Source organism: Phyllobates terribilis, unplaced genomic scaffold (assembly GCF_046119375.1).
Source record: "Phyllobates terribilis strain yellow unplaced genomic scaffold, ASM4611937v1 Scaffold_2__4_contigs__length_985480577, whole genome shotgun sequence".
Taxonomy (NCBI): domain Eukaryota; kingdom Metazoa; phylum Chordata; class Amphibia; order Anura; family Dendrobatidae; genus Phyllobates; species Phyllobates terribilis.
Window position 1 is genome coordinate 468,163,933 of NW_027362762.1, and position 18,937 is coordinate 468,182,869.

Genomic DNA, 18,937 nt, shown 5'->3' on the forward strand with positions numbered 1-18,937 from the left:
TTAGAAAGAGATGGTGTGGGCTTGTCCGGGTTGAGTGGCTGATTAACGACTACGCCACCTGTGGTGCCTGGTGAAGGGTCACCAGCGCCGCCACAGTCCGCTGAGGCATGGTGTTATGGCGGCCAAAGTTATTACTACTCCCCACAGGCGGAGCAGGGTCTCAGGGCAGAGGGACAGGAGGATGGAGGCAGTAGTAGAGGGAGACGGGCGCCGCGCCTCGCGGTGTGGCGCAGAATAAACAGTCCGGAGGCCATAGGGGTGAACTTCCAAGGCTTTACTCACTTTAGAGATGGCAGAAGGAAGGCGACTCCCTGCTCCTCGCGGAGTCCTGCGGTCACCAGGGACGGGGGTCCGACAACCTCTGAGAAAGTCCAGCATTCAGTCGAGATCTTACACCAGAGTGTTCCTGAACTACAGACCAAATCCTTTCCTGTCCGTGTGTGTGCATATAGGCCGGGTCTCCCTCTGAGCTCCTCTCAGAACAAGGGTACGGGTGGCAATTCCTCTCCATCCGATACCCGGTGGGATCCCCTGGGCCTAACCGGGCTTTCCCGTCCAGGACGTAGAGTAGCAAGGTCGGGTGTCGGGGGCCGGTACCCCTCTTGCAGCCGGAGTCCCTCTGAATATATCAGGTTGGCGAGGACAGGTGGCGTATACCGCTCCGTCTGCATCCTGCCTGGGATCCATTTGCTGTGGAGCCACACTCTTAAGCTCCGGACTTTCTTGATCCTGGTCCTTGGCCGGGTTGAGACATTCCTTGTCTGCAACCTACCTCTCGTCCCAAGGCTGGGGTATGAGGGCTGTGTCCCTTGCCGGTGCAGGCCCACACAGGATCTGCGCTCACGGAGGGAGGTCACATTAACACACTGTACATGACAGCACACAGCAACCAAGGCAGACTAGCCAGGTTGTGCCAAGATGCACCAAAGACTAGCAACAAGACCGCTTGACAGACAGACCGCCAGAGACCAAGATCAAAGATGGCTTTATATTAAATATGAAATTTAAGTGTAACTAACTTGTACGTCCTCCACCCTCACCCACTAACTGGTTCCTACCACTTTGTGTTCCACAATCTCCCTGTAACCAGGGGAGCAGCACCTAGTGCATACTAGCTCCCCCTGGTGGAGAAATGTGGTGTTGGATGCAAAAGGTTAGGTCACGACTATCACACTGGCCTTACCTCAGAGGAGGAGCACTACACTCCATTAGAGAAGTGCAGCATTCCTGTGGCGGTCGAACCCTCAGGGGCGTCACATTTTCATCAATAAAAATTATAATAATAAAAATGACCGTATGAACAAATGAAAGCAATCAGTATTGATTAAACATTTACATAAGACACTATTCTTCTATAAAGTGATACACGGCAAAAGTAAAACAGTGTTGAAAAATAAACATTTATTTTGATGTGAAATTGAAACACGAATATACCTTAATAAGTAAAAGACCATTTCTGTTTATATTTAGGAGCACTTCACCCTAAAATCAAAAAATTCTCTGAAAATAGAGAACCTACCAACATAATTATTCCATTATGTGTGAAATCATGTGGTATTCTGTGGATTTTGGACCTTAATCTCCACATGTGTTCACCCTTATGGCTCCTTCACACACCAGTTTTTCTCAAACAGTTTTTTCACAGATAGCAGTTGAACCAATGATAGTCTATGGCAGTGATCCCCAACCTGTGGGTCGGGAGCCACATGTGGTTCGTGGGCCCATGATGTGTGGCTTGTGGCTCTCTGCCAGCTTGGTGCATTAGCATCAGTCTAGCAAACAACTATGAAGTGCAGGCCTCTAGATGGTGAATCTTGTGAGAAGCCCTGCACAGGAGAGCAGTTCTGAGTGTGCACATTCTGGCCTTGGGGGTTTGGAGATAATTTAAGTTTGGTACGCTGAAGACTGTATGATACAACCTGTCAGAGAAGGTGCTTGAAGCTGGGTGCGACAGTGTGATGGGAGAATACTCAATGGAGGTAAGAACCCCTGGATCTTGGCATTCTGCTTCGGTATGATTTCTGTGGAAAAGCTGTGGCTGTCATTATACCAGTAATGGGGCCTCTGGGTGTAACTACTGTGAGGGGGGCAGGAGCTGGATGTGATCCGCGACCCTCTCAGAGCTGAATGTGGCTCATGACCCTCTCTCAAAGCTGAAAGTGGCTCTCAAGGTCAGAATGGTTGGGGACCACTGGTCTGTGGGTTAACTCACACGTCTGATTTTTTCCTCGGACTGAGTTGTCTGCACAAAAATACGGAGACTTGTCCTGTAATAATACAAGGCTCGTATCTCACTGTAACATACCTGGCGGCGTCCTTGCATGGTGGTCCATCTCCCACTGTGCAGGAGCGCGTACTTGATCTCCGGTCCGTGGTGTATCTCTGGCTTCCCTCCATGCTGTCTGTTTGCTTCTGTGTCTGCTGCTTAAGGGCGGCGCCCGATCACTTCCTGCTTTTTGTGCCTGCTGCAGGCACACCCCTTGTGCGTCCTCAGCCTATTGCTGTCTATCACCTGGTATTTAAATCAGCTGCCCCAATTAACTGAGTCCTGAGCATCTTGCCCTGTCAGTTGGCTTTTGTCTCTGACATGCCAGGTCCTGTCTATGTTACCTGCCTTGCGGTATCAGTTCCCGTGTCTGAACTGAGTCCTGTCTATGTCTCCTGCCTTGCGGTATCAGTTCCCGTGTCTGAACTGAGTCCTGTCTTTGTCTCCTGCCTTGCGGTATCAGTTCCCGTGTCTGAACTGAGTCCTGTCTTTGTCTCCTGCCTTGCGGTATCAGTTCCCGTGTCTGAACTGAGTCCTGTCTGTGTTCTCTTGTCTGCCTATCCTGGAGGCTGTATTTCTAGGCCTGTCTGAACACGCTCCTAGCCTGTTCCTCCCGCCTTCTAGGGGCCGATTACCTAGATCCGTTCCTGTATCTTGTCTGTCCTGTCTGAACACGCTCCTAGCCTGTTCCTCCCGCCTTCTGGGGGCCGTATTCCCAGACCCGCTCCTGTATTCCGCTGCAGTGTCGGTCTCCTCCGTACACTCAGTTCCAGTCTGAACTCTCTCCTATCCTTTACCTGTTTTGCCTCTATGTCCGTTCCCTTCCTTTTTCTGCAGAGTCTGAACTCGTACCTAACTCCTGCTCGTTGTCACTGTACTTCCGTTTGTGAGTTTGTGGTCCACTCGCTACTTCTCTGCAAGTACCCTGTGGGTATCTGGTTCTGCCTTTCCCTTCTAGTCTGTTCCGTGTGAACAGAGCCCTGTTCCCACCGCGTCTGCGGTTTTCGCTTTGCTCAGCTCTGTCCGCCGCGTCTGCGGTTTTCGCTTTGCTCAGCTCTGTCCGCCGCGTCTGCGGTTTTCGCTTTGCTCAGCTCTGTCCGCCGCGTCTGCGGTTTTCGCTTTGCTCAGCTCTGTCCGCCGCGTCTGCAGTTTTCGCTTTGCACAGCTCTGTCCGCCGCGTCTGCGGTTTTCGCTTTGCTCAGCTCTGTCCGCCGCGTCTGCGGTTTTCGCTTTGCTCAGCTCTGTCCGCCGCGTCTGCGGTTTTCGCTTTGCTCAGCTCTGTCCGCCGCGTCTGCGGTTTTCGCTTTGCTCAGCTCTGTCCGCCGCGTCTGCGGTTTTCGCTTTGCTCGGCTCTGTCCGCCGCGTCTGCGGTTTTCGCTTTGCTCGGCTCTGTCCGCCGCGTCTGCGGTTTTCGCTTTGCTCGGCCCTGTCCACCGCGTCTGCGGTTTCGAATTTGTCTCCCAGTCTGTACTGGACCCTACCCAGCCTGCGCTCTAGTCTGCCTGTTCCAGTATTCCCCGGTGTGGGTCAACAGCCGTGTCCGGAGTCTGACCTGGAGTAGACCCTGGTTCCTCTGCTCGGTTCCTCCCTGGTGCACTGGCGTCGTATGCCGTCGTGCGACCTTGGTCGGATCGGGCAGATACTTAGTTACGCCCCTCCAGGCACTCTCCGGTTCATGGCACAGTGGAATCACTACATAAACATGCACACGCCAGTCAGTTCGGGCGTGTGCATTACAGCATGCTCAGGCCATGGTTCCCGTTGAGCCCCACGGCCTTCGCTCTCTGAGAAGTTTTCCAGCGAATACATGCATTAAAATAAATAAATAATTTTTTTTTTTTCCCTTTAGCTGAGTTCCAGGCGAATTACGCACCCGTCCAGATGGATCTATCTGCTCTCGTTCCTGCGGATCCGCTACGTTATTATGGGGATCCAAGACAAAGTCGTGCATTTGTGGAGCAATGCATGCTACACTTCAAGTTCTACCCTCTATGTTTTCCCACCGATCGGGTTAAGGTGGCATTCATTATGTCTTACCTGGCGGGTGATGCCTTGGAATGGATCAACCCCCTATATGAAACACAGGATCCGATCCTCCTGGACCTAATGGCCTTCCTGGTGGCCTTTCTAATGGTCTTCGATGATCCTAACCCGGAGGCTCCTGCTGAAGCTTCACTTCCCAATATCCCGGAGCAGCCCCAATGGGTAATGTGTGTGGGTAGCGCAATAGTCCTCCAGTCCAATGAGACTACTGCCCACCCAGAATCCTCACAGGGTGACTACGCTTTCCGGAATACTTCTCCCAACCTCAAGAGGCAGTCCAGACGTGCTAGACGTAGAGACAAGCCGTCACGCCAGGGTCTGTCCTCCCTGAGACCTCCTGACCCCAAGCTTGAAGTCCCTACTGAAGCTTCATCTCCCTGTATCCCGGAGAAGCCCCAACGGGTAATGTGCGTGGGTAGTGCACCAGTTCTCCTGCCCGAAGAGACTTCTGCCCATCCAGACTCCACACAGGAGAACTTCCTGCACCCGGCATCAGATGCTTCACCCACTTTAACCGGTGTGCATGTCCAAGGATGCTCCAAAGCTGTGGTTACCTCAGAGTCTGTGCACCTCTACTACCTGGCGGAGGACCCCCAGTTGCCTCCTGAATCCTCCGGGATACCACTCGATGACAAATGGAGAGAGACTTCTCTACACCCGGTACTCGATACTTTGTCCGCTTCGTCCTGTGAGCCTGACAATGGGTACCCCAAAGTGGTAGTTACCCCCGAGTCTCTACACCCCTCCGACCAGGCGGAGGACCTCCAGTTGTCTCCTGAACCCTTCGGGGTGCTACCTGGTAGCGAAAGGACAGAGACTCTCCTATACTCTGTACCTGATACCTCGCTCGCTTCGTCCAGTGAGTCCAACCTAGTGTACTCCGAAGCAGAGGTTACTCCCGAGTCTCTACACCCCTCCGACCAGGCGGAGGACCTCCAGTTGTCTCCAGAACCCTTCGGGGTGCTACTTGGTAGCGAAAGGACAGAGACTCTCCTATACTCTGTACCTTATACCTCGCTCGCTTCGTCCACTGAGTCCAACCTAGTGTACTCCGAAGCAGTGGTTACTCCCGAGTCTCTACACCCCTCTGACCAGGCGGGGGACCTCCAGTTGTCTCCAGAACCTTTCGGGGTGCCACCTGGTGGTGAATGGACAGAGACTTTCCTATATCCTGGATCTGATACCTCGCTTGCTTCGTCCAGTGAGTCCGACCTAGTGTACTCTGAAGCAGAGGTTACCCGTGAGTCTCTACACCCCTCTGACCAGGCGGAGGACCGCCAGTTGTCTCCAGAACCCTTCGGGGTGCTACCTGATAGCGAATGGACAGAGACTCTCTTATATTCGGTACCTGATACCTCACCCGCTTCTTCCAGTGAGTCTGACCTAGTGTACTCCGAAGCAGAGGTTACCCCCGAGTCTCTACACCCCTCCGACCAGACGGAGGACCTCCAGTTGTTTCCTGAACCCTTCGGGGTGCTACCTGATAGCGAATGAACAGAGACTCTCCTATACTCGGTACCTGATACCTCGCCCGCTTCATCCAGCGAGTCCGACCTAGTGTACTCTGAAGCAGAGGTTACCCCCGAGTCTCTACACCCCTCCGACCAGGCGGAGGACCTCCAGTTGTCTCTTGAACCCTTCGGGGTGCTACCTGATAACGAATGGACAGGTACTCTTCTATATTCGGTACCTGATACCTCGCCCGCTTCATCCAGCGAGTCCGACCTAGTGTACTCCGAAGCAGAGGTTACCCCCGAGTCTCTACACTATTCTGACCCGGCGGAGGACCCCCAGTTGTTTTCTGAATCCTCCTGGGTACCACCAGATAACAAGGTAACAGGGACTTTTCTACACCTTGTACCTGATACCTCGCCCATTTCATCCTGTGAGTTTGACAAGATGTACCCCAAAGCAGAGGTTACCCCCGAGTCTCTGCACTCCTCCAACCCGGCGGAGGACTTCCAGTTGTCTCCTGAACCTTCTGGGGTGCTACCTGATAATAAGTGGAGAGAGACTTCCTTGTGTGCTGTTCCTGGTACTCCACCCGTTTCGTCTGTTGCTGAGGATGGCTGGATAGGAGGTAGCATCCTAGCTACCCAGATGAGACCAGTTTCTCCAGTGGACAGTGGAAGTGATCTCCTTGAAGTAAAGGATTGGCCCTCGAATTCCCTGCGGAACATTCTGGCAGGCCTGAAGAAGAGGGGGCGTAAGGGGGGGGGTACTGTAACATACCTGGCGGCGTCCTTGCATGGTGGTCCATCTCCCACTGTGCAGGAGCGCGTACTTGATCTCCGGTCCGGGGTGTCTCTCTGGCTTCCCTCCATGCTGTCTGTTTGCTTCTGTGTCTGCTGCTTAAGGGCGGCGCCCGATCACTTCCTGCTTTTTGTGCCTGCTGCAGGCACACCCCTTGTGCGTCCTCAGCCTATTGCTGTCTATCACCTGGTATTTAAATCAGCTGCCCCAATTAACTGAGTCCTGAGCATCTTGCCCTGTCAGTTGGCTTTTGTCTCTGACATGCCAGGTCCTGTCTATGTTACCTGCCTTGCGGTATCAGTTCCCGTGTCTGAACTGAGTCCTGTCTTTGTCTCCTGCCTTGCGGTATCAGTTCCTGTGTCTGAACTGAGTCCTGTCTGTGTTCTCTTGTCTGCCTATCCTGGAGGCTGTATTTCTAGGCCTGTCTGAACACGCTCCTAGCCTGTTCCTCCCGCCTTCTAGGGGCCAATTACCTAGATCCGTTCCTGTATCTTGTCTGTCCTGTCTGAACATGCTCCTAGCCTGTTCCTCCCGCCTTCTGGGGGCCGTATTCCCAGACCCGCTCCTGTATTCCGCTGCAGTGTCGGTCTCCTCCGTACACTCAGTTCCAGTCTGAACTCTCTCCTATCCTTTACCTGTTTTGCCTCTATGTCCGTTCCCTTCCTTTTTCTGCAGAGTCTGAACTCGTACCTAACTCCTGCTCGTTGTCACTGTACTTCCGTTTGTGAGTTTGTGGTCCACTCGCTACTTCTCTGCAAGTACCCTGTGGGTATCTGGTTCTGCCTTTCCCTTCTAGTCTGTTCCGTGTGAACAGAGCCCTGTTCCCACCGCGTCTGCGGTTTTCGCTTTGCTCAGCTCTGTCCGCCGCGTCTGCGGTTTTCGCTTTGCTCAGCTCTGTCCGCCGCGTCTGCGGTTTTCGCTTTGCTCAGCTCTGTCCGCCGCGTCTGCGGTTTTCGCTTTGCTCAGCTCTGTCCGCCGCGTCTGCGGTTTTCGCTTTGCACAGCTCTGTCCGCCGCGTCTGCGGTTTTCGCTTTGCTCAGCTCTGTCCGCCGCGTCTGCGGTTTTCGCTTTGCTCAGCTCTGTCCGCCGCGTCTGCGGTTTTCGCTTTGCTCAGCTCTGTCCGCCGCGTCTGCGGTTTTCGCTTTGCTCAGCTCTGTCCGCCGCGTCTGCGGTTTTCGCTTTGCTCAGCTCTGTCCGCCGCGTCTGCAGTTTTCGCTTTGCTCGGCCCTGTCCACCGCGTCTGCGGTTTCGAATTTGTCTCCCAGTCTGTACTGGACCCTACCCAGCCTGCGCTCTAGTCTGCCTGTTCCAGTATTCCCCGGTGTGGGTCAACAGCCGTGTCCGGAGTCTGACCTGGAGTAGACCCTGGTTCCTCTGCTCGGTTCCTCCCTGGTGCACTGGCGTCGTATGCCGTCGTGCGACCTTGGTCGGATCGGGCAGATACTTAGTTACGCCCCTCCAGGCACTCTCCGGTTCATGGCACAGTGGAATCACTACATAAATATGCACACGCCAGTCAGTTCGGGCGTGTGCATTACACTCACTCAGCAATGCATGTCTATGGATTTGTGAAAAAACCACACTGCACTTGGATGCCATCACAGACTGTTTGATTGGAGAAGCTTAAGAATCCTCCATCAGTTTTTCGTTTTTTTTCATCCATGAAAACTGATAAAACTCTAACCAAACTCTGATGGTAAAAATTGAAATAATGATCAATCTCTGATGAAACTGATCAAAAACACTGATGAAAGTTTTTTGCATACAAGAAAAATCCCTGACATGTGAAAGAGCCTATACCTTTCTACGAATTTCATTAAGGACTTGAATTTCAAGTCTAAATTCAGTACAAGCTCAATACATCATTCTGATATGATAGCAATCCCTCAACCGGTTATGGTTATAATTCACATCAAAACCACTGGGCAGCCACATATTGTTAAATATAGCAGAAACTTCTTTTGGCAGAGTAAAATAATGTATTTTTTTTCTAAGCTGTTCATGTCTTACCACTCATATTGGTATATTTCAAGCCAAAAGAAAAATTGAGGAAGGACATCTCTGTATATAGACAACTATTACTAACCACCAAGCATTTTATATAACCTCGTGGGTTTATAAATCTTCATTTTTATACCGTCATAACATTTAGCTTCTCAGATTGTACTCCAGTTTCAGTAAGACTAGATAGACTCTGATCTAAGTACTCCACAAATCAGTCACATATTCTGCTCTAAAATTTGAGCTGTATTTGGACACTGTTTTTGTTGTAGTTTTGTATATTTTTATGCTTTTTTTAATACAGTTCCATATTTTACAGTCACACATCTACTGTGTTCCATTGAATAAAAAAAAGGTGGAAAATGGTCTGTAGTCATCTGTATATATAGCGAGAGATAAACCTACTAAATAGGTCATTATCAGAATCATATGCCTTCTAAGATGTAATGTACTCCTTCAAGTAACTGGGATTCTCATTCTCTTCAGGGTTAAGACACCTGCTCTTTCTAGTTTACAGGCTAGAATATGCTTTTCCCTTGTACGGTGCACTGGGAAGGAAGAGGCAGTCATTAATTATCTACACCTTTTATATTTGTTTTATATCCAAGATTAAAAGAACATCTGAGGAATTAAGTTCTAAGCCTAGAAAATGCCAGTGGCTCGTCCCCTCCCTGCAATCTGGTTACAGGAGATTAGTAACTCAAACTACAAAAAATAATAAAATAAACGCGAGGCGCTCAGACAGTCACCGAGGCTGGATTAATTAGGGCTGCCTTTCACATTTAAAAGGAATCAAAAGGAGCGGAGGGCAGAGCAGAATTAATCCCGATTGGAATGAAGGATCCTAAATAAATTGAGATACTATCCTAGGGCAATGGTGAATTTCCAGAGACTAATAAAGTCACTGATGGACAAATCTAATATTTTCTACCTGCCTTTAAAGTTCAGTCTCTACTTTATCTTTCCTTTTACAAGGGATAGTGTTATTTTTACTTTTACTGTAAGTATTGCTGTTACTTTTACTTTATGAGCCTTGTCCATCTCGGTTAGGCGCACGTTCCATGAAGATGTCATCCTCTTTGTAATCCCTTATAGACTGCTGCTTTCTCTGGTTTTCATTTTATATGGGTAATAAATGTAAAACAATTTGTTCCTAGCTTTATTTTGCTGTTTTAAATTTGTTCTCGACAAACGGTAGGACGCATTGTATTTGTTATACATAGAGCCATGGGGTCATATTTTCCGCATGCAGCCCTTGTCTTCCAACATCTACAGTGTTATAGAACAGAAAAAAATACTTTTTTTTGGGGGGTTGTCCAATTTGTTTGTAAACTGCGACTCGCTTTTTGTGCTTTCCTTCCATAGGGTGCTCCATTATAGCTGGTATGAATTGGGCCTGTGCCCCAGGTGTTGTGGGCAGGGGTCCCAACAAGCCACTTTGCATTGAACTGAACACAATGGACGTAAAACATTTCTAAACACTAGTGTTGAGCGAGTATGTTCTGTTAACCCTTTCGCCGAGTATGCTCGGGCCGAGCTCCGAGTATTTACAGCTGCGCAGTGATATGCTTAAATCACTCCCGTGTACATGATTTGCGACTGTTTGACAGCTTTATTACATGTGAGGAATGCAAAAGAAACAATCATTCCTCACATGTACATGTACAGAACATACTCGCTCAACACTACTAAAGACGTTTTAGTAACAACTATTTCGTTATTATAACTTCTTTGTAATTTTTGATAAATATTTTGTTACTACATTCGCATTACGCCTCTTCCTCTTCGGAATATTGCCAGTTTTATCACACTGACTTCTTGACGCCAATTCAATTTTTCAGCAGGCAGACCTTGTTTTACTTGTCCTCATAATGACACAAGTGTTATATAACCACATTTGTCTATCACATACGAGCTTTTGTGATACTCTGTTCATTACACATGATGTCCTTGAACTGAACCATTCCACTGTTCCTGGCAGCTTTTACAAGGTATCATGTTCCAGTTTTGGCATTGCTGACTCCATTACGGGTTGTTAAATACATGATACTATCCAACAGATAAACCATACACAGATACAATAAAGACAAGCCCCATTGTTTGGTCTGTACCTATAGACGTGATTCATGAATTAGTGACCTCCATAGTGATACCATGTGCTGAACTAATGCTGAACGGCCCAATGATATGTCCTCTCCTTTGCCCTATAATCCAGTTTTTACATATAGTATAATAAGGAGGTTAGAGATAGAGCAATGTCTGTGTCAGTATCACAGAAGAAACAAACCCATCAGACTCTGTTGTCCATTTTGGCTCTGATGCCTAATCTAATCCCCGGTCACTTAATTGACAGAGGTCCAAGCCAAAATTAAAACTAGGGTCTGATGCAAATATTTCTTTTATGATGACAACATAAGCGTTTGCTCTTTGTTTTTGCTGACCTAACAATCCCTTTAAGGCAATAATGTGATCCCTGCAATGCTGCAGTATAATGTACAATTCATCTCTAAATTCTCATCTATTACTACTATTAGCTTTAAACTTGAAGTATACATTTGGGATTTTTTATCCCAAATGCCTAGTCTTGAGAATTGGCTGAGAGTTGTTTTATGCTCCAGGAAATAAGCATAAGGGCAGGTGCAGATGAGCATATTTTCAGTCTGAGTGTGATCCAACAAAATATCGGATCGCACTTGGACCAATGTTTGTCTTTGGGGCCGTGCACATGTCCGATTTTCTCCTTGGACAGTACTGGTTAGGGGAACATGCGAGAGTTTGATCTGATACTTGGATCGCACTCGGCCATGCAAGTCAATGAGTGCGTAGAAACCATTGGATGACCTATGAGTGCAGTCCGGTTTCCACGGACTGAGACAATGGGGAAGATGGAGACATTTTTTCTCCACGTTCTCCTCATCTAAGAAAATCGGAGCACACTCTGATCAAACTCTAATCAAACTCTGATCAGAGTGTTAGTGGCATAATTGGCCCAATTCTTTCAGATGAGAGAATACACGGTTGTCTGAACCTGCCCTTATGCTTATTCATTGGAGCATAAGACAACTCTCAGCCCATCCTACAGACTAGGCACTTGGTCATAAAAAATCCATGGATAGAGGTACAAGACAATCACCTAAAAAGTTAATTTATCCCTAAAAAAGTAGCAAATCCACATATATAATTACATATGATAACTTATATGACATAAAACAATCACGCTACCGGTGCATGTAAAATAAAAAGTATGATCTTAAAAATAAAGCCTATATTAATATTCTATATCATAAGTTACAGGTTTATGATGTACCAAGTGATATCGATTTTTTCTTTACGTCTTTGGTGTCAGAGTACTTTTTATATAGAAGAATAGCTGCACAAAATCAGACTTCATAAGAAAGATCTATTATGACTCTTAGTCACATAGCGGGCCAGCTAAGAATGGAAAATGAGAGCGATGTGCACTGGAGTAAATATCCTATATGTAGATTCTAGTCTAGATGCTGAATAGAGTGGATGTTACATATGGTGAAACATCTGCGTACACATTGCACTTATGGAAAATCTTGCTTACCTTCATAAGAAGCTTTAAAACCCAGGTTACTCCCTGAAGAGTCAGTCCTGAAGAGAAGCCACATCTGGTGGTTGGAGCTCACTATCAGATCCGGAACATTTGCTCCTGTCAGTCTATTGGAAGAGACATCAAACACAGCAAAGATCAAAACAATCTGATTGAAGTTTTTTGCTCTTTATAAAAGGGGTTTCCAGGACTTTTTTTATTCTAACAGCAGGAAATTCGGAAAAATTAAAACCCAATATTCACCTGTTAATTCTCTCACTCCAGTACGGCCAGTCTGACAGCCCCAGATACTACCCTCTGTATAATTTCTGCTGCAGTGCCCCAGAGCCGTACTTACAGGCATCACTGTATAGTCCATCGAATTTCTGCCGCGGTCTTGTGATCGCTACAGCAAAGTGTACAGCAGCCAATAGGGATCAATAGAGAGGCTGGAGCAGGTGAAGTGGATTGGAATTTAAATGGGTTTTCCAGCCTTAGGCTACAAGGTCTGCAGTCACTCTATGTGAACGCAGACTTGTGAATCCTCACAGTGTATGCATTGGGCGTTGTGAGGATTCTCCAGCGGTGGGAGCAGCGGACAGGTAACCTGAAGTATGTGATTTGTGATCACGTGCCGACTAGATGGGTGCATTGAGTGAGGCCGGACATGTCTAGTTGGAATGTGGCCGTAAGTATGTAAATCACATACTTGCTGTCACATGAGCACCCGTTCTCGGCGTCATCACCGAAAGATCCTGACAGCACACAGTGCGCACAATGTGAGCGTTCACAAGTCTGCAGTCACATAGACTGACTGCAGATTTGTAGCCTAAAGCAGGACAAACCTTTAATAGATGAGATCTTTTTTTATAATATTTCCTGCAGTTAGATTTTTTTTAATATCCTGGCTAGCCACACTATTAGAATACTGATCTTTTAATACAGAATAGAACACTTTTTTTTTTTAATTCATACAATTTACTTACACATAGAGAACAGACTTTTGGTCTTCAGTCTTCCCTCCATCTCCGACTGTGAGGGTGTCATACCCCCTTTCAAGCTCAAATTCTTCGAATGTCAGCTTGATCACCTATCAGAACGTAGAAAGAGTTAAGTAAATAAGCAGCAAAGGCAAAATTTTCTTGAAGTTGGGCATCCAGATGGGAAACAAATAATGCCATAATCACTTTGGTAATGTATGGAAAAGTATTGGTATTGCAGTACGTCCACAAGTCTTGGTGAAAGTACCATACCTGAACATACACTATCTAAATATCAAAGACCTAGAATCACTTACTGTAAGTACCATTTCTCTTTTTTTTTTGTAAGACAGAGAAAGGTCGTAATATGTTTGCTGCAAACTAAATCCCTTTTGTTTGGAGAATTCTAAAAATATCAAGTTGGGCTAGAACTGTCATGATGACCGCTGGATAGAAATAACAATTGGCCAGGTTTGATTTACAAAGAAGTCTACTTTCAAGATTTCCATGATTAGGAAGAAGTATATATTTTTCTACATTGTAACTTACTAAATTGTATGACTATATAAGCTGCGCACATTGCTTAAAAGGTTAACGGATCTTGCAGTTTAGGCTTTAAAGGTGCATTTTGTTGCAATCTGTTTAACATATAAATATTCACTTATGTACCAATGCATGGATTTTTAGATGGAGATGAAGGAGGGACACACACACAAGATTTGGTGTCTAAGACTGCCATGCTTTTAACCTACCATGTTTCATGTCTCTAGTCTTCGTTACATGATCATTGGAAGTCTCCGCTTCCTTTTTGGCTAATGTTATAGGCTTTATTAAAAATAGGAACAGGAGCTTCATAGTAGTCGCCTATAGTACAAGCCCCTTGATGTTGCATTTGAGTTATACAGAAGATACATAAACAGAACAGGACCCATACAAAACAGTTACTAACCCTAAGAGTATGGTCAGCCACAGGAATTGCTCCTTTTTCCTGGAGTTTTGTATGTCTGCAGCATCTCTTACTAGTTTTTTTGTTTGTTTGTTTTCTGAGCTTTTTTTTACGTTTTTTTTCATCATTAAATTTTTTTCAGCATTTTTTAGTTTTTTTTTTACTTGCTTCTTCTGGATGTTTTTTTTTTTAAAACCAAGAAACCACTAGCATTTATTAAAGTAAAATGCTCAAAAAGACGCCCAGGCATTTTCTGAATGTCTTTTTAGGCTTTGGATTTAACATTATTTCTTTTAAACATTTGACTTTGAAAGCCTGAAGTGTTTAAAAGACATTCAAAAGCCTGAACGTAGGAATTGCGAGTTGTTTTCCCATACAGATTAATAGGACCAATTTTTTGATAGTTTTGTAAGTGCTTTTTTTGCCATTTTTTGGATCGGACCTGCTCAAAAAAATGACAGAAAAAGACGCAGTGTGAACATAACCTAAAAGTTTCAGCCACAGTTTACATTTTGCTACATCTTGTGGTTGGGAATAATCCTTTCTTTAACCAGCAGAATAACGCATACACAGTATATATACTTAATAAAGGGTTATACCTATCAGAGAGTCAAGATACGTCTCTTAACTGTTTTCACTGTACTTCTTTCAGCTTTACTTTCTCAAACTGTAGGATTTTTAAAAGAGTGCTATTAACCGATGTGTGCTGAACTCCGGCATGACATTCGTCAAATTTGAGATTTAATTAGCTGAACTAATAATATGATCAGAAGAATTGTGTGACTATATTATTAAAGGCTAAAAAATTCTACAGCACATCTAATTGCAGGGGATGTATTAATAGGTAGCACTGGCTTCTTATCTGTTAATAGCATATTCAGGCATAGCAATTATTATTGTAAAATACTCATAAAAATTGTGCACGGTTTATTAAAAAGTAACCGCACTTTTAGAAAACTTTTGATATGTCACAGAAAGGTTCCAGAAGGGGCAAAGGAAAACAAAGGTGCAGAGGAAACGCAGACATGCGTTGATCATCTTGGAGAGTGAAGCCGGGCTCAATAGAAAGTCTATGAGCCCATCTTTAGCTTGGATAAACATACCGCCCCTTCATTTTAGTGAATAGCACCTTGGAACCATTCCGATCAAAACCTTTCGCATGTGTCTGTGACATTTCAAAGAAATTTCTGAAAGTGCAGTTATTCTTTACAGGAGACCTATAACTTTATTATTCACAAACAGGCAAATGACCGGATGTTAATGGGGCAGATTTATCAAACCTGGTGAAGTGGATCAGTGCGATTTATCAGATTCAAGGATTCTCATTCTAGACCTTTTTTTAACTACAATCTTCTTTTTATTTGCATATTACTAGAAATGTCTTCCAATGTCTATATTTTTGTTCCAAACTAGATAATATATTCAATGAGTGTAAATTGCAGATTATATTAGTTATAATTGTAGATCGATTATTGGAATAATAAAGAGAGTGAGTTCTGCCCTACCATTGTAATACTCATGTGAAGAGCATTATGGTACACAGCTTAGTAGCACATAGCCTTCGACATGATTACAATCTAGCTATGTATTATTTGTTGGATGTTTAAGAAATGTCATTGCTGTCTGTTAAAATACACAAATGCAGAGCTCCGCAGGGTAACTGACCTCATGTTACCGGCACATTTCTTAATCCATTCTGAACAATTGCAATAAATCTGTTGCTTAAAATACATTTTCCAAAGTAACTATTATCTTGAAAGATTTGCTACCATGTAGTTTTCAGAAAATGTTGTTAGACTTTCTTCTAAAATCAAAATAAAATGCAAAAATCAACTCTTTTTTTCTTTTTTGGTGTTACAGATTTCCATGTCCTCACCATCCATATTTACTTGACACAGTGGCATTATGCCAAGAATATAATTTCTGGTTATGTTTACATAGGTGTTTTGGCCAATAACACCGATAGGTATAGCCAACTGATTGCTGGCATTACCTTTCTTATTCTTCAATCATCGTTCCATTATGTTTTATTATATATTCTATGATAGAACAATCATGCTGAAAATCATTTTATTGCTTAAAAGTGTTATTGACAACAGAAGATTGTTAATATAAGAGATTAAAATTGGAAACGGTAATTGGGAATATGGATAAAAAATAGCAAATATGGATGTTCTCTAACACCTATAAATTAGCAAGAAAAGAGCGTAAATGGATGGAAGTCTCATTGGATTGCAGGATCTGACTACAAAGGATTTGTTTGTAGTCTGTAACCATGGAGATACATACTTCTGTATAGCAGCTGTGTACATAAAACAATAGTACACAATAGTGAAGTTGCTTCATTTTCTTATTATATTAGATCCCTTGGAGCAATAAAATATGCCCACAAAGCTGTACTTTAGCCTTTAATGATCATTTATACTATGAAAATGAAAATATAATATATATCCATAATAACTTCATCTTGACCTTTGAATGCAACATCTCCATTTCGTTCCTCCAGTGCACAATCTCTGTAATAAAGCATGATGCAAGGGTTTCTAATTCCAAAGTCCTTATAAAACACCCTGCCTAACACTTGACATATCTCATATCATCTATGCCTGATCATAACGTCTCACAGGGCTCTAGTGATAATTTTCCGATTAAAGTGTAAAGCGATCTTGTCACCAGTTAATTTAAGAGTCACAATTTCCTGTTCATTCATATTGACTGGACTATAATTCATTTCTTATCACCATGTTGCAAACCAAATGTGATATTTACTCTTTGAATGCCGACAATATCTGTGTGTTAGCAATAGTACACTAGGCAATTGGATTTGGAAGCCAATATTCACTTTTGTCTTGTTGACCTACATGCTACTGAAATATTATTCTAGTTCCCATTGTAAGAAGCTGATTTTTTTCTTTTCAGCTAAGAAAAGCCAACAAACTCAACTTAGTTTGAGGTGAATGCCTCTTGTGTCATCCTTCAAGTTCCAACCTCTCACCTCAAACCTCCCTGGTGTGAAAAACTCTAAAGCTTGTTCGCTGTTGAGTGATCTTTTCAGGTTGCTCTTTGCTTCATTTCTCACATTCAAACCCTCTCTAAATCCTAGTGGCTTCATTTAAGAAGCAATTCTTGAATCTGCTTCTTTTCTTGGAAAAGACATAACTCCTTCTAAATAGTTTTCTTCCAACTGCCAAACTCCAATCTATTTTAGATGCTGCTGGTATATGCCAATTCACACTCCTTTTCATTCTATCTGCTGCTACAGTAGTTTTTCTGTTTCCTTCAGGATTCAATTTAAAACCTTGGTCTCTGCATGTAAAGCCTGGTGCCACAATGTAAATACTTCTTTGCAGAGGTAAAGGCATAATTGAAGGTTCTACTGTAGATCAACTTTTTCAGACTTTTAATGGATGACTTCCAACAAGCAATCATTCTGTGCAACATAAAGTGATATAGTGAGTAGACCTTGCCGCCACACACAACCGGTACATGAAATAAGTGGTGTAACACAATTTTCAATCCTTGTCATTTCCTGAAGAAGGCAACTGCTGAAGAAGAGGCATAAATATGTTCAGCATTCAAGAAAAGGCCGTTCTTAAGAAGTGTTTTGGAAAACTTCTAAGGGAAGACTTATCAGTGTTATCTTACAGGTATTTTGCATGTGCAAATATAAAAAGACAAAACAATAATTATTCCAAGGTTCTCCACTGAAAATCTATGCGAGTTTTGCTTCAGTTCTGTACATATCAACAACATGTCACGTCATGCCTCTACTTTGTTTTTTTGTTGTTTCATACTAGGCTCAATGGGCTGTCTAAAGAGGCATAGCATATGCCCTGCAAACACATATGCATTTAAGATCCCCGCTGAACTAGTCTGAAAGGAGAGGGGTAGTCCGAAACAAATATTGATTTTCATCCTAAATGCCTCTTTATTTATTTTAATAATATAATAGTTTTTCAAATATGGTTTAATTAAAAAGGTCTCTCTACCTTTCCCTCTCTAATCTAACTTCTTTTATTTTATTTTTTACTTATTTCTGTTTTGATGATGCATTGTTTAAAAACTCCCCAGTGCCTACTAGCATACTCAAACAGTATGTCATCAGGAGGCAGAGGCAATGGTCACTGACACAGCTTCTGTCCCTACCCTGAAATGAAGTGTCATCAGTGACATCTGTTTAAGAGGTTGGGTTAGTCCCTGCTGTGCTTAGCATGCATCAGTTGTCAATTTCAACATTTGCTCAGTACGAACTTCTTTCTTATTGTGCAATATTTTTCTCAGTGCAAAGTGACAGTGCTCTCCCTCTCAGGCTCCAATTAGAAGTGACAAGCTGGCAACAGCATGCACTGTCAGTGCACACTGTAAAGAAAGAACATGGCAAGCAGAAACCAACCCCACTCTCAAAACAGGCATCATTTTCAGAGACTGGGCTGGTCTCTGCTCACTGCATTTTCTCCTTATAATGTGCACTGACAGTGAACTCTGTTAACGATTCTTCACTTTTCACTAGAGCCGACAAGTGAACGCACTGTCACTGTGCACTAAGAAGAATATTGCACAGTAAGAAGCATGCTCACTACAGCAGGGACAAGCCCAGCCCCTGAAATGGATGTCACTAATGAAGCTTTGTTTCGGGGTGGGGAGGAAGACTGTGGAAGTGGCCACAGCCTCTGCCCCCTGATGGCATCTGGCTTGAGTATTCTAACAGAAATGAAGTGTCATAAAAATGGAAATAGGAAACAAAAAGTAAAGCAGATAGATTAGAGAGGAAAGGTCAGGGACTTTTTAATTAAACCATGTTAGAAAAATTGTTATATAATTAAAATAAACAAGAAAACACTAGGGAGAAAGTAGCACAAATAGGGTCTTATCTGACAGACATTTGAAGTTAT

At 44.3% G+C, this 18,937-nt stretch overlaps 1 protein-coding gene across 2 annotated transcripts in view; it reads right to left on the reverse strand.

Annotated features, from left to right (window-relative positions):
- CSMD2 (CUB and Sushi multiple domains 2) overlaps nucleotides 1–18,937 on the reverse strand; it is a 1,528,443-nt gene that overhangs the window by 409,267 nt on the left and 1,100,239 nt on the right. The window contains exons 11-12 of one of the 2 annotated variants that reach the window (XM_073665735.1): nucleotides 13,106–13,209; nucleotides 12,135–12,247 (exon numbers count right to left, since the gene is read on the reverse strand). The exons of the other annotated variant lie outside the window; for it this stretch is intronic. Of the exons in view, the coding sequence (XP_073521836.1) occupies nucleotides 12,135–12,247; nucleotides 13,106–13,209 (217 nt within the window). The remainder of the gene's footprint in view (nucleotides 1–12,134; nucleotides 12,248–13,105; nucleotides 13,210–18,937) is intronic. 2 annotated transcript variants of the gene reach the window in all.